This window comes from Ammodytes marinus, assembly GCF_949987685.1.
Source record: "Ammodytes marinus genome assembly, chromosome: 12".
NCBI classification, from domain to species: domain Eukaryota; kingdom Metazoa; phylum Chordata; class Actinopteri; order Uranoscopiformes; family Ammodytidae; genus Ammodytes; species Ammodytes marinus.
The window spans coordinates 8,588,990-8,603,035 of NC_137216.1; the positions used below are offsets into that span (position 1 = coordinate 8,588,990).

Consider the following 14,046-nt stretch of genomic DNA (forward strand, 5'->3'; position numbering starts at 1 on the left):
CCTCACCAGCTATTATCCAGTAGCAAACAAAAGGGCATTATTAAAGAATGTGTAGCACATTACATGTAATGCCGCAACATGGAAAGAATGGCCACCGTCTTTGATGTCGCCCGGATGTAATTACACGGAAGGTAGTTCTCCAACGTAACACCTTCGTCTGAAGCGTGTTGGCCAGATGTCAGCTCAGTAAGCGTTAATTTAATTCGCTATTAATGACAAGGGGCCAGGAAGGAAGGGAGGGCTGCCGCAGAGGAGGCATGTGGTTTATGGCAACAAAACAACATGTTTGTTTATGTGTTTATGCGAGATGCCCACCTTTAATGTAGAGACCGGTATGAACTGCGGGACGTGGGAATTCCCCCTGTTTTTCTTTGCTGTCTGGGTTTGCTCATGTGGCTTATGACTTACTCTACCCACTGCAATGCAATGCAATCATAAAAAGAGCACAACCTCTGTTTGTTAGGGGATTGCAAAGCATGGTTAAGTGGTTACTTTTAACATTGATTTTGTTCTAGCTTGGCCAATGATTATTAGCTTTAGCTTGAGAAATACATACTTTTCTAGTGATCACTAAATTGACAAGGACAGGTCTCTCTTTCACTGGGATATCAACATGAATCCTTTCTGTACAGTGGGCTGAAACAGCTGCCACTGTTCTTCAGTTGGACCTTTCTAACTTGAAGATCTCTGGTGGCTCTTTCAGAAATGTTAAGTGGAAAGCAAACCAGAATGGATCAAGAGATCAATGGTCCCATGCAGATGTTGCTGTTGGGTAAAAGAGAGTGAAGAAAGAGAAACAGACAAAAGAAAAGGGAGAGAAAGAAAGAGAGAGAGAAAAAGAGAGAGAAAGAGAGCTGTCTGGGTGAGTTCCAGTCCAGAGTCTGACTCAGGCTTTCCCAAGCAGATCGCTGTCCCCCAGCACCCAGTAGAGCGTTCCACCAACGCCCATAGCAGCGCACAGAGCAGATTTTACATGGATTTTTCTCCTGGATGGTCATGATTAGGCAGCAGTGGAGGGCTCAGACACCGTGGAATCAGGCAGGGCATGGAAAAGCTGCCACTTCCAATCAAAAGACAAGCTTGAAAATACATGGGTGTGGGGGGGGGGGGGCAGAGGGGGGGTGGGGGGACTCGAACACAAAAAGTTGTGATGGAGCTCGTTTACGTGTAACGAGGAGGTGTCCTCTGGCAAGGCGTTTCACCCCACAGCTGTTGAGCTGCTCAGAGAGGCTTAGGGAATGCCGGAAAAGAGAGTTTGCACTCGGCAGCAACTGTTCCTCGGGATAATACAATAAATGTGTAATTGTATGGGAAATTCTCCTGTGATCAATCCAACTGTACAAAGTGCTACAAAGTCATCCCCCTCGTTTATATATTATTCCTTCCAACAATGTCTCCTGCATGGACTTGGCCCATTGTTGACATTCCTTCCAGCGACTCTTGATTACTCCATCATGTTAAAAAGCTGGGCGTTCCTGTTTGTTTTCGCTGCTGTATCTATGCACGCTTCCTACCATGCAGTTACTAAATACATGGCCGTCAGCCACTGCTCCTTGTGTAATCCAGTCCCTCGCCCACTGGAACAAGGAGAGCCGATGGATCATTGTTCTCTGGTTGTTGATCAAGCTCACAAATCAGTTAACCTAATTGTTTTCCGCATCTTAAATTGATAAAATGGTGAAGGTCAAAGTTATAGCTGCACTTTTTATTAATGATTAGATTAGTATGTGAAAGGTTTCCCGCTCAAAATAGATAGTTATCAACAGACTTTGCAGTTCCTCCCAACTCTGCAGAGCATTTTAGCGTATTTTAGCCTAATGTTCTGGTTTGATCGACCTGTACCTTTACTGTTTTGGTTCACCCTCACCAACATAAGGTGGCCGTAAACTTCAAAAGGGAATTCTATGTGTCTGCTGGATGTCTACATCAGCAACTATTGGCTAACATGTTTTGCCCTAACAACGTTGTAATTTGATAATCTCAATGTTTTTTGTATGGCTTGTTTTTGCTGACATTAATTGCAGCTTTAAATGTTTGGTTGGTGTTCTCCAAAGACTGCAGAACCATCATCAACATATCTCTTAATATGACGCATGTGACATGTGAAAATGTTTCCTATTCAGTAAGAGCTCTCAAATAAGAGGCCATTCTAGTCTTTTTTTATCGTTGATCTGTGCTTATGTTGCTGGTCGTGTTGCTGTCATAAGGAGAAGTGCAGAGTAGCGAGCATGTGTTCTATCCTGTGACTGCTAATTCAATTGCCCTCAGTGTTCTTGGCTGGCTCTGTTCTTGATCAGGCTAGGAGCTGCGTACTTAAAGATACAGATACCATGGCAAAGGCCCAAGGGAATATTTCGATTATGACCCCACTCCATCCATTTCCTGTTTGCCCACAGTCTGCCACAGCGATATGACTTTGACATGGCTTCTTGCATATGTTTTCTTAACAGGAGCCCCCCCCCCCCCCCCCTTGCTCCTACTGTAACTCCCATTCCACACTTACAGCAGACCGCCACCGCATGGAAAAGGAAGGAAGTTATTAATGTTGTTACTGGGATTCAATACCATGCCGACATCTTTGAAACTTAACATGGGGTTATGTCATGCCTCCTGTGCTTACATTCAAAACAGAACAATGTATTGCCTCTTTCTATTAACGGCTGGCTTATCTCACTGTCTTCAGTCAATCTTCAAGGAAGTTACGTCTTTGTAATTGTATTGAAGTCTCAGCATGGCTAAAAACTGCACATTGAACAAATACGTTAGTGCAAACAAATCCATCGGCATTAGCATGAAAGCAAATGTACAAGACCCTGTGTAAATGGTAGTGCATCAATATGTTAAATGTAATGATAACTTTCTATGAAGAGTGAAAAGTCAACTTCAATTCATAAAATAAATAGAATACAGGACAAAGTTTTATTTAGACGTTAAGAGAAGGTGAAGTGCATGTCATCATTTTCTTACAAAGGTCTGGTGGATAGATAGGAATAGACAAAATAACCTCATGCATGGTATCCCCAGTGACAAAGCCAAAGTACTTTAAAGTCTTTTAACGAGAAAAACGCTGTGCTGGTGATCTGCAGCAGCGAAACGGCCTCCAAAAGCTTCCAATTAATACCAGTGATAAATCAGCCCTTCAGCAACGTGCGGGTCTAAAAGAAGTCACCGGAACAGAGGATGAGGGTAATCGTGCCAAATGATCTTGACAGCTGCAGCTAAAGAAAAGAAAATATGAGAAAGAAGGCCATGAAGACTTCCTGGGTTGTTTCTGTCTAAAGCTGTATTCCTTTAAGTCATTGAAACTACACATGTAAGGTGATGGTATTAGTGCTGGAACTATTAGTCGAGTAGGATCGCAATGAAAATGCTGACATGCTGATGTTTAGCAGAGATAGCTTTTTGCCAATTAATCGTCTTTGGTGCTCTTGGGGACGTTTTTGTCCTTTCACACTTTTTTTACGCTCTTTTTTGTGTATAACTTTGGCTGTGTTTATGTTAACTGAAATATTTTTGGCCAGGGATTTTTTTTTTCAAATATTTTGTGAATTTCTATTCAGCAACTTTGTACCATCTATAATAAAGGCTGTACACTTTTTTGTTCCTCTCAGCTCCCTAAGGACGTTTTTGTCCCCTATTGACTCCCATTCAAAATGGCCTTTTTTTACCAATTTGATCCTGCTGTCATTCCAGCATAAAATATATTTGTTAATGATTTTATGCTTTCATCCTCGACACAAAGCATCAAAATTGATCATTTTTAACACCATCACAATTTTGAGCCATTTCCCTATATTTGGCATAGGGTTGAATTACAAGCAAATTTCCAGGTTGTCGGTCCTGCCCCCACAGTGCAATAGAAAAAATAAATTCAACCTAAATGGTGTGAGTGTGTTGGTAGAGATGTTAGTGTGTGGTGCATATGTGTGTATTGAGAAAATATAGTGTGTGTGTTTGTGTACACACAGCCAAACTTTACAAACTCAAACGTGTATGGAAAAAATGGCCCAATTTAAACTTTATTTTTTCAAACCATAGCCATGATGACAAACACATGTAAATTTGATGATATCAGGCAATAATCCAACACTTAAGACACCAAAATTGCTTTTTTAGCCCTATCTAGCTCAATCATTTATTTCCTCCAGTTTTTTTTGAGGATCAAATATGCTCCCTAAAACCATTTTTGTACTTTTTTAGAGTTACAGGCCTAAACATAAGAAATATGAGAAATTAATGGAAAGTGTGGATCCATATGGATACCTTAGGGTTGTGTCTGTGTGTGTGTTGTGAAATTACTGTGTGTGTGTATGTGTGTGTGTCTTTGTGCACATGCATATGTGTGCAGCTGTAATGTGCAATTTGTGGGTTTTCAGGTGGCTGCAGGTTCACTTTGTTACTTTGTTGACATCATCAAAGAAACTGGAATTAAAAGGTCAAAAGCAACTAACAATGAATGAATATTTGATATATATGTAAAGAGGTCAAGTGGGATAAAAGGTTTTCAAAAAAAAAGTAGAAAAAAATATTACTGTATAATGTGTTTAGGGCAGTTTATAGGGAGAGGACGAGTGTGAGTATTTATTTGCATCTGTGACTGCACAAATACTAAACATGTATCAAAAGCAGTTTTATTGCAAATCATTAACATATCCTAGAGTCTAATTATCCCACTCAAAAAAATCCACTTTGCATCTATTATATGAGACATTTTTCAATTATTGTGTTTTTTTTAAATAAAAATGGCTCATGTCATCACATAAGCTTGCATGTAAAGGGTTAAAAGCAATTACAAATGAATTAATATTTGATATGTATGTGATGAGGTCAAGTGGGATAAAAGGTTTGCAAAAAAAAGTAGAAAAAAATATTACTGTATAATGTTTTTATGGCAGTTTATAGGAAGAGGACGTTTTTGTCCTCTAAGGTCACGAGAGGGAGTATTTATTTGCATCTGTGACTGCACAAATACTAAACATGTATCAAAAGCAGTTTTATTGCAAATCATTAACATATCCTAGAGTCTAATTATCCCACTCAAAAAAATCCACTTTGCATCTATTATATGAGACATTTTTCAATTATTGTGTTTTTTTTTAAATAAAAATGGCTCACGTCATCACATAAGCTTGCATGTAAAGGGTTAAAAGCAATTACAAATGAATTAATATTTGATATGTATGTGATGAGGTCAAGTGGGATAAAAGGTTTGTAAAAAAAAAAGTAGAAAAAAATATTACTGTATAATGTTTTTATGGCAGTTTATAGGGAGAGGACGTTTTTGTCCTCTAAGGTCACGAGAGGGAGTATTTATTTGCATCTGTGACTGCACAAATACTAAACATGTATCAAAAGCAGTTTTATTGCAAATCATTAACATATCCTAGAGTCTAATTATCCCACTCAAAAAAATCCACTTTGCATCTATTATATGAGACATTTTTCAATTATTGTGTTTTTTTTTAAATAAAAATGGCTCACGTCATCACATAAGCTTGCATGTAAAGGGTTAAAAGCAATTACAAATGAATTAATATTTGATATGTATGTGATGAGGTCAAGTGGGATAAAAGGTTTGTAAAAAAAAAAGTAGAAAAAAATATTACTGTATAATGTTTTTATGGCAGTTTATAGGGAGAGGACGTTTTTGTCCTCTAAGGTCACGAGAGGGAGTATTTATTTGCATCTGTGACTGCACAAATACTAAACATGTATCAAAAGCAGTTTTATTGCAAATCATTAACATATCCTAGAGTCTAATTATCCCACTCAAAAAAATCCACTTTGCATCTATTATATGAGAAATTTTTCAATTATTGTGTTTTTATTAAATAAAAATGGTTCACGTCATCACATAAGCTTGCATGTAAAGGGTTAAAAGCAATTACAAATGCATGAATATTTGATATGTATGTGATGAGGTCAAGTGGGATAAAAGGTTTGTAAAAAAAAAAGTAGAAAAAAATATTACTGTATAATGTTTTTATGGCAGTTTATAGGGAGAGGACGTTTTTGTCCTCTAAGGTAACCAAGGCGTAGTAAAAGTTAAGGATACCCAAGGGTTAAGTTAATGTTTTTTAAAAGGTATTTGGTCATGAACCACAAGAAAGTTGAGGGCAAACTTGACCCGATGATGGAGCTTGATGGAAAGTGAAGGGAAAGCCCCTTCAAGGTATAATCTTCAAGCATTATCCTGACAGGAACACAAATGTGTGTACCAAACTTTATTGCAGTCTATCCAATTACGTTGGAGATAGTTGGTAAACACTATAAATGCCAACCTCATAATAGCCTTTATGTTTCAACCTGGACCAAAGTGTAGGACCGAACGACTGACCTTAATGTCCCTCAAACTACATTCAATCTATTTCTGTTGTAGTTGGTTGGACAAAACCAGAGACAAAGTATTGAGGTCTTAGAGACTATGAAGGGCATTTCAATGTTGTCTGATACAAGAGTTAGGGCTAGAGACAAGAAGATGAAGGAAAACGATCAACCAATCAGCCAAAATTATCTTCCAATGTTTAAAGTTCTGCATTCACAACAGAACTGATCTGGATGGGATTCACTTTTTGGTTCAAGAACATACACTGTATGCCTGCAGTCTTGCAGTTGGAGCAGGGTGTGTTTAAACAAGTTACCTGCTTTTGAGCCTGAAGCTCCTGGGGACTAGACAGCTTTACTGTTACCTTCCACAGTCACCAAATCCAAGCTGTGTTCAACAGGTGATGGAAAGGCAAATGTCAGAAAGGAACCTCATTCGTGTGGATAAAGGTGTTTGGATGTTTTACAGACTTTGGGGTCAATAAATAATAGGAGATAGATGGTCTGCCTTATTTTCAGGCACACAGAAGACTTTTAATCTCCAGGTGATCGCTCAAAAATTTAAAAAATGTCGGGGAGCGGTTGGCACTGACATGCACACAGTGCCAGAATGAATGCTTCTCTAAACACGTTGTAAGTAGTTTGATCCAGAAACTTCCTGGAAAAGAGAGAGCTTCTGCAATCGATCACAAACGTTACACGCTCCCAAGAAAACTTCTAAATCATTTCAATAGCGCTCATTTGTCAAGCACGAAGATCGACTAAAGAAGCTAAGTTATTAAGAAGTAATTATTTAATTTAGCAATGCGGAAGAGAAATATGCAGCTTTTCCATTGGCAAACACGATTGCCAACATATGGACATATCCATCAGCAGGCCTGCAAGCACCTGACCTCCAACATGAGGCATGATTGCTCGCTCAATGAAAGGAACTGAAGGGGTCACAACATAACAACTCTGAAATAACAAGAAGGGGGAGGCCAGCGAGCACAAAGACACACAAGATTTTTCACCCAGACTTTCAAAACAGGCATTCTGAGGAGTTCAGGAGCAGGGGAAAAAAATGAAAACAAACGCTTCATCATATCGGAGCGGAGAGTGAAAAACTAGTGCAGTGAGCGTGTGTTCATGTTCTTGCAGTTTGCTTTCTCAGACCCCCTTCCTCATTAACGCTGGAATATGCTAGTTTCCTTCTCAAAACACACTCGACAGGCAACAAAGGATCAGGGAAATCCAATAGGTCGTACTCAGCAGCTCAGCTTGCTCCTGCCTTTAAGTGCTACCAAGCCATTAGAGTCTGACTGTGTGTGTGTGTGTGTGTGCATCAGTCGGGCTGGTTTTTCTTGACGATTTAAGCTTATCAATACACCGTGATGCACTGTGTTGGCTGATAAAGTAACAATGCATTGCAGGCAGGTCAAAAGAAAACTCATAAATAAGTAATACATTGATAAAGATAAATGAGTCATTAGTTGTAGTAAATACAATAAATGTATGACAAGGGTTAAAGTGACTTTCCCACACCGCGCACCACTTCACTAATGTCTATTATAATGCAATATGGTTAATAGTGTATTTAAGTTTGACAGGCTGTATTTCTATATACATGATGCTTATGTATTATCTCAACTTCAGTAATGTTTTGTTTGTTGCTGTCATTATATAGTTGTTATTGATACTAATGTATTTAGACGTAAAACATATAGGTTAGCCTATATTTAATGAATATGTTGATTGTATATCAATTTCGGCCTAATATAATACCGGTATCAGTCGGGCACTACATTCCACTTTTTTTATGTTACATTTTTTAAAGGATCCATGCCAGCAAACATGATCAAAATTATCACAGGGGCTACAATTATAGCACAGTGAACAATTACATAGTTTAAATTTGTAAAAAAAAAAAAAAAAAAATCACATCACATCATAAGGTTGTCGTCTCGCTTGCTAAAAGCCTTTAAGTAAAGAGTGAAAGTCTGAGCAAGAAGCCTGAGGTTCAAAAGGGGCTAAGGATGAGTGTTTGCTGCCATAAACAACTTGGACCACAGGCCACAACTGAGAGGCATACTACTTTGGACAGCATGTTTAAACTCTATATCAGACTTAGGGGAAAGAAAAAATGTTTGACTGCATTGGGGACTGACAAATATAGGATAGAGAATTTTCATCAAAATCCCGATGATTTGTTATTGTACGGTAGTGCATGGTGGGAGCTTCCACTTTGGCTGCTATTATGTTATTACACTTTTTTTATAATTTAGAATAAGTAAAAAGATAGATATGACAAAGTATGCATTGTAAATATATGAGGACGTGGGAAAACACACCTTGAAATCCCTCTCGCCTCGACTTCCAGGCTGATCTAATATTCTATTTCTATCTCTCTCTGTGTGTGGCTATTTCCTGTCATCACCCAGGGGCGAAATCTTACTGACAAGATTTAAAGCATTTTTCACAGCCAGTCGTCAGACAAACACACCATAAGGGTGCGGGACACGCATGTACAGTATTCACACGCACGCACGCACACACACACACACACACACACACACACAAACGCTCAAGCCTGACCATTTGTTTACAGTAGCCAGGTTAAAAACGAGCCATATTAGTCTTATCTTGGGACTTGACAATGTGCTTGGCAAAACTTTCCCAGCTAAGAGTTATTATCAGGAGTTTGGATTCCTAAAATAAAAGATCATATATGAGTAACATTACATAGAAAAAGCTTTATCTGTTTTTATATTTATATATAGATAGATAATTCATTAGAATGTAGCGGACTGTCTTGCAGGCCGGACTGCAGTGTAGATAGTGATCACGCTTGACCCTGTCGTGGCAACTCCCTTGTTTTTCATCTCAGGCTTGTCAGCAAATTGCTTCCTGCCCAAGCTATGACATTTTTAGTTTGAAATGTTTAGAAAAGGAAATGCTGCTGTGATTTTTGTTGGAGATGGAAAGATTCAGTTTTGTATATATAGACACTGGGTGCATGTCCTCTGTCTCCTTCAAGGTCTCCTCCCACAAAGATGACCCTCAAACTCCTGAAATCTTATGAGCGAGAATGGAGCGTCATAGCAGTCCTATATTGAAGACCTTATGCCTATTCAAACTCCCATGATTTATGGATTTAGGGAAACACAAAATATCCATTGTGCTTAACTGATCAAGCAAATTAACAGGGGACGGAAAAGACAATAATGATAATCTCTGTTTTTATAACAGATTACTGGACATGAAAAAAGAAAATATTAGTTCCAAGCGTAGTGGGATTTCCGTATAGTGAAATATGTTCATGCTTCCTTTGTGTAGGAAGCTCATTAAGATAGCTCTATAAATCCTATGATCGGTCATGATTTGTATTCCCAACACCTAACTAAAAATCGGTGTCAAGTATGGCTGAGGGGTTGAGAAACCAACAGAAAATGTTATATAAGAGGTGTGGGAAAAATAGCCTGAGGCAAAGATGGACAATTAAGGGAGTATTTTGGGTTTGAAAAGACACCGAACCCCTTTTAAACTGAACAAACCTGTCCTAATTAGCTCACTTCGGCCTGATGAATGCCTCAAATTCATCATCAAGATATCATCAACATATACATGCATAATGGACAGCCCTTAAATAGGCACATAATGCTGCCTGTTCCGCTCCGTTTGTGCACAGTTTTCCCTAAAGGCTAAAAGGAATTTTTTTTCACTGAGGAGCTTCAAGTCAAAATATCTTAATAGCATAGTGGAACAACGACATGTCATCAGCGCACCGCTGTGCTGTGACAGAAATAAAAGATGATTAACATGCGATTGACGCTAAATTATGTCTTTCTACAGCTAATACGAAAAGGGTTTTAAAGAGATCACAGAAGGGTTGATATTACAGCCTACAATAGGTTGGTGTTACACAGTTCAGAGGAAAATACTGGAGGACCACCTGCGTAACCAGCCTGGAGCAGCTGTTAGAGTGTGAGAATTTTTACTAAACAACCACAGGAATGCGTTTGTGTGCTGAAATCATAATCATACAAATCTCTACTCTAGGGAAATTGGCAGCCATTATCGTGATGACAAGAATGATAAAGATATTGCTTTTGCATTAGGTTAGTCTACGTCATGTAGTTTTTTTTTAGTACGTTTTGGTATCAGATATAAACTTTAAGTGAATTCAGCTATTATGCGTTATGATTATAGGTCAACTGTGAAGTCTGGCAGATCTGAACACGACTCGTACTTGTTCCCATTTAAGAGCAAATCCATTTGAATGCCACAAATTCTCTTCAATCACTCGTACGTGGCAAATCTGATTGCACAGATGACCATTTTTCTGTGAGTACATTGTTTCTGGAAGGGGATGTCACTTTTGAATTGTGGAAATGTCTTTTTCTCCAATGTTGTGTGCACTACAAATACAATGTCATTCATCCTCCATTAATGTTGGGCTCAAGCACAAGTCTCAGAAACAAAAATCTCAACACTTCCCATGATTAGATAAACTTTTCATTCAAAAGGTGGCACCGGCTGTGGTCTTTATACACCAGCCATTTTGTTTGATTACTCTCCACTTGAGGCCCTTTCTGCGAGGCTGCAGGCCAAAGCCCCCCACCTCACACTTAGCGTGGCCTGTCTGCCCTGCACCCCTGGTATTTCCTGTGAGTAAAAAAAGAGGGATCGGGCAAAGCTGGCAACTAAGTAGCACCCATTTCAATAATGGATACCAGATGAAGGGTGTGTGTATATAGCCTACATAGGTGTGCATGTGTACTGTAAATGTGTGTGTGTGTGTGTGTGTGTGTGTGTGTGTGTGTGTGTGTGTGTGTGTGTGTGTGTGTGTGTGTGTGTGTGTGTGTGTGTGTGTGTGTGTGTGTGTGTGTGTGTGTGTGTGTGTGTGTGTGTGTTCCGTGTGCTTATTTGAGCAAATCGTGCCGTAAACCTCTCATGGCAGTTGTACCTTTGTGCACAGAAAACACAGAACCGTGCAGGAACTTTAGCTTCATCTGTTTCCCCCTCCCGTTTTTCTTTGACGTGGTCTTTGCCTTTCCAAAACAAGATGAATCGAGCTCCATCCAGAGGTCTCTTATTTTTAGACACGGGCCGATGTCAAAGACGCGAGGCTTTATCCAACATAAACATATTCCGGTACAAAGAGCACTTGTTTAGACATTCTTTAGAATTTTTTTTGCAGAATATAAACTCCCCAAACTCCACCTACCCCAACGTCTTCATGTATATATGCGCACAGACAGACAGACACACACACACACACACACACACACACACAGACAGACACACACACACACACACACACACACACACACACACACACACACACACACACACAGAAAAGTAGCTGACTCCACCTACAACATATTATTTCCTCCTGATAAGGGTTCAAAATATGTAGGACCATTTCCTTTCCATGCTTAGATCAACACTCATCTGATGCATACTAACATAAAGAAAATCTGCAAATACCTTTCAAACATGACTTTTACCTTAAACCAGAAATCTCAACTTCTGAAACACTTACAACAACTTAACTTTCCATAATCATTAGTAGCGCTCTATTTGTAGTGTTTACAGTTCATATGTTGTTCATTATATGATATATGATACATTTTTGTTCTTAGAAAACATGCAGCAAATGCATTTTTAAGACCAGACCAAGGTATTTTCTATTCATAAAATGGAAAAAGGCTGTATCTAAAATCTGTTCTTTCCAAACGTTGGTCAATACTATGTTGTACAAAGGATGTAAAGACTTTAAACTCTGGCTTTATCCAACATCTATGTTTTTAAAAATGATTAAAATGTTCACATAATTAACTTCTGATTAATTTTTTTAATACAACAAATAATTGTTTTATTGTAAGTTATCAACTGACAAAGTTTTACAATGATATCTACTAATTAAATATGTTACCCTATTCATCTGCAGTGTCTCCCCTTCATTTGATTGTTTTTTTGTCAAACTAAATGGATCATAATCTTACCTTGACTTCGCATTTCTTGTGGCAAGCTATCCGGCACACTAGAGAAAACAGAAACAAAGATCAAATTAACTTTACAGTTCATAAAAATCTCCCAAACATTGTGGAGAAATGAAAAAACACTGTGGTCCAGTATGAATCATGACATTGAGTGGGTGTCAAGGACCTGTGAAAAAGCAAAAAGGTCCATTCAGATTCCAGGGATTGTTTGTTCTGTGGTCAAAGTCAAATATAATCTGTTGTTAGCGGTCTAATGCCGCCCAATGTTAGCTCAGTGGAGCTGGACACTGGCTCCCAGTCAGAAGCTAAAGTCATTGTTCTGTTAAAAACTCACACACTTTATCAGATGTTGTTGTGTTCAATGAAATTCGAGATTCTGATAAGTAGAGTTCCTTTGTGTCCAATATATAATAGTGAAATGGTAACATGTGGGTCTTTCTATTGAAACTGATGTGATGAATGACAAGCTTAAACATTTTTTATCCACCACACCAAAACAAAGCGTTTACAGACAGCTGCACAGATGTTGTATAGAGATGCTTATCGACACCATAGACAAAACTCAACTGCAAACAATAAAGAAAGCATTACATCCCCTTTAGTTGACCAGACTAAACAACTTTCAATACTGTGAATTATTAAAGATACTGTTTTTTTCTCTCTTTGTCAACCTTTGGACCACTTTATACAGTATGTGCCATGTGTACACCATCTTAGTTTAGCATGCAAACATTTGTGAATTAGCACTAAACTACAGCTAGGGTTGACGGACATTTCTTCAGTTTTGAAGGTCTTTCCTCATGAACCAAGTTCAACTCTGACCTTTGCTAGATGACAAAGGATTGGAGAATATTAAGACCCTGCTCGCTTCAGCAGGAAACCACGCTGATGAGAGCCGTGAGAGTCAACCAAAACAGTAACGAGTGGGGCGGCTGTGGCTCAGGTGGTTAAGTGGGTTGGCCAACGATCCAAGGTTCGATCCCCGCCCGGCCACCTGTGTCATGGTTGTTGTGTCCTTGGGCAAGACACTTCACCCACCTTGCCTTGTGTGAATGTGTATGATTGCTGTATGTTTGAGGTGGTGGTCGGAGGGGCCGTTGGCGCTGAATGGCAGCCACGCTTGCGTCAGTCTGCCCCAGGGCAGCTGTGGCTACTCTCGTAGTTTACCACCAGCGGTATGACTGTGTGTGAACGAATTGAACCAGGAACCCTGTAAAGCGTCTTTCAGTGCCTAGGCAATAAAGCGCTATATAAAACCTATCAATTATTATTTCCGTAAACTAAAACAATGAGCTGAAAGACGCTCAAAAGCTCTGTGGAACTCGAATTGCAAAGAAAAAGACATGTGACCCATTGTTTATATGAAACAACATACTGTATATAGCTGCTTTAGAGAAGACAAAGACAAAAGACAAAGTTCCACTATAGAATTTCAACACGTTTATTAGCTGCTTCCCTCCCGCCCCTCTAGCCCCCTCACTAGTCTCCCGCTGCCTCTACAAATAGAGGTCAATAGGGGAGAGCACCTGGACCAGCGGCTCCATAAATTGTCGGATCCCCTGGAAAGGACAGCAGAAGAAAAACACAGCTCGGTATGCCGAGGCGTAAGCTTTTCCAAATAAAGGAGAAGACTGTATGCTTTCACAGGAACACGCTACACCTTATGTAATGAGTTATTCTTCCTGCCTTCCAGCCACATTTTTCAAAGCGAGTGTAACCTCTGTTGTGATTTCAGGTC

At 39.2% G+C, this 14,046-nt stretch overlaps 1 protein-coding gene across 4 annotated transcripts in view; it reads right to left on the reverse strand.

Annotated features, from left to right (window-relative positions):
* tns1b (tensin 1b) overlaps positions 1–14,046 on the reverse strand; it is a gene marked incomplete at its 5' end in the record, with an annotated part of 174,492 nt that overhangs the window by 97,237 nt on the left and 63,209 nt on the right. For all 4 annotated transcript variants that reach the window (XM_080038119.1, XM_080038122.1, XM_080038118.1 and 1 more), the window contains one exon: positions 12,312–12,349. In XM_080038119.1, coding sequence (XP_079894245.1) covers positions 12,312–12,349 — 38 coding nt within the window. The remainder of the gene's footprint in view (positions 1–12,311; positions 12,350–14,046) is intronic.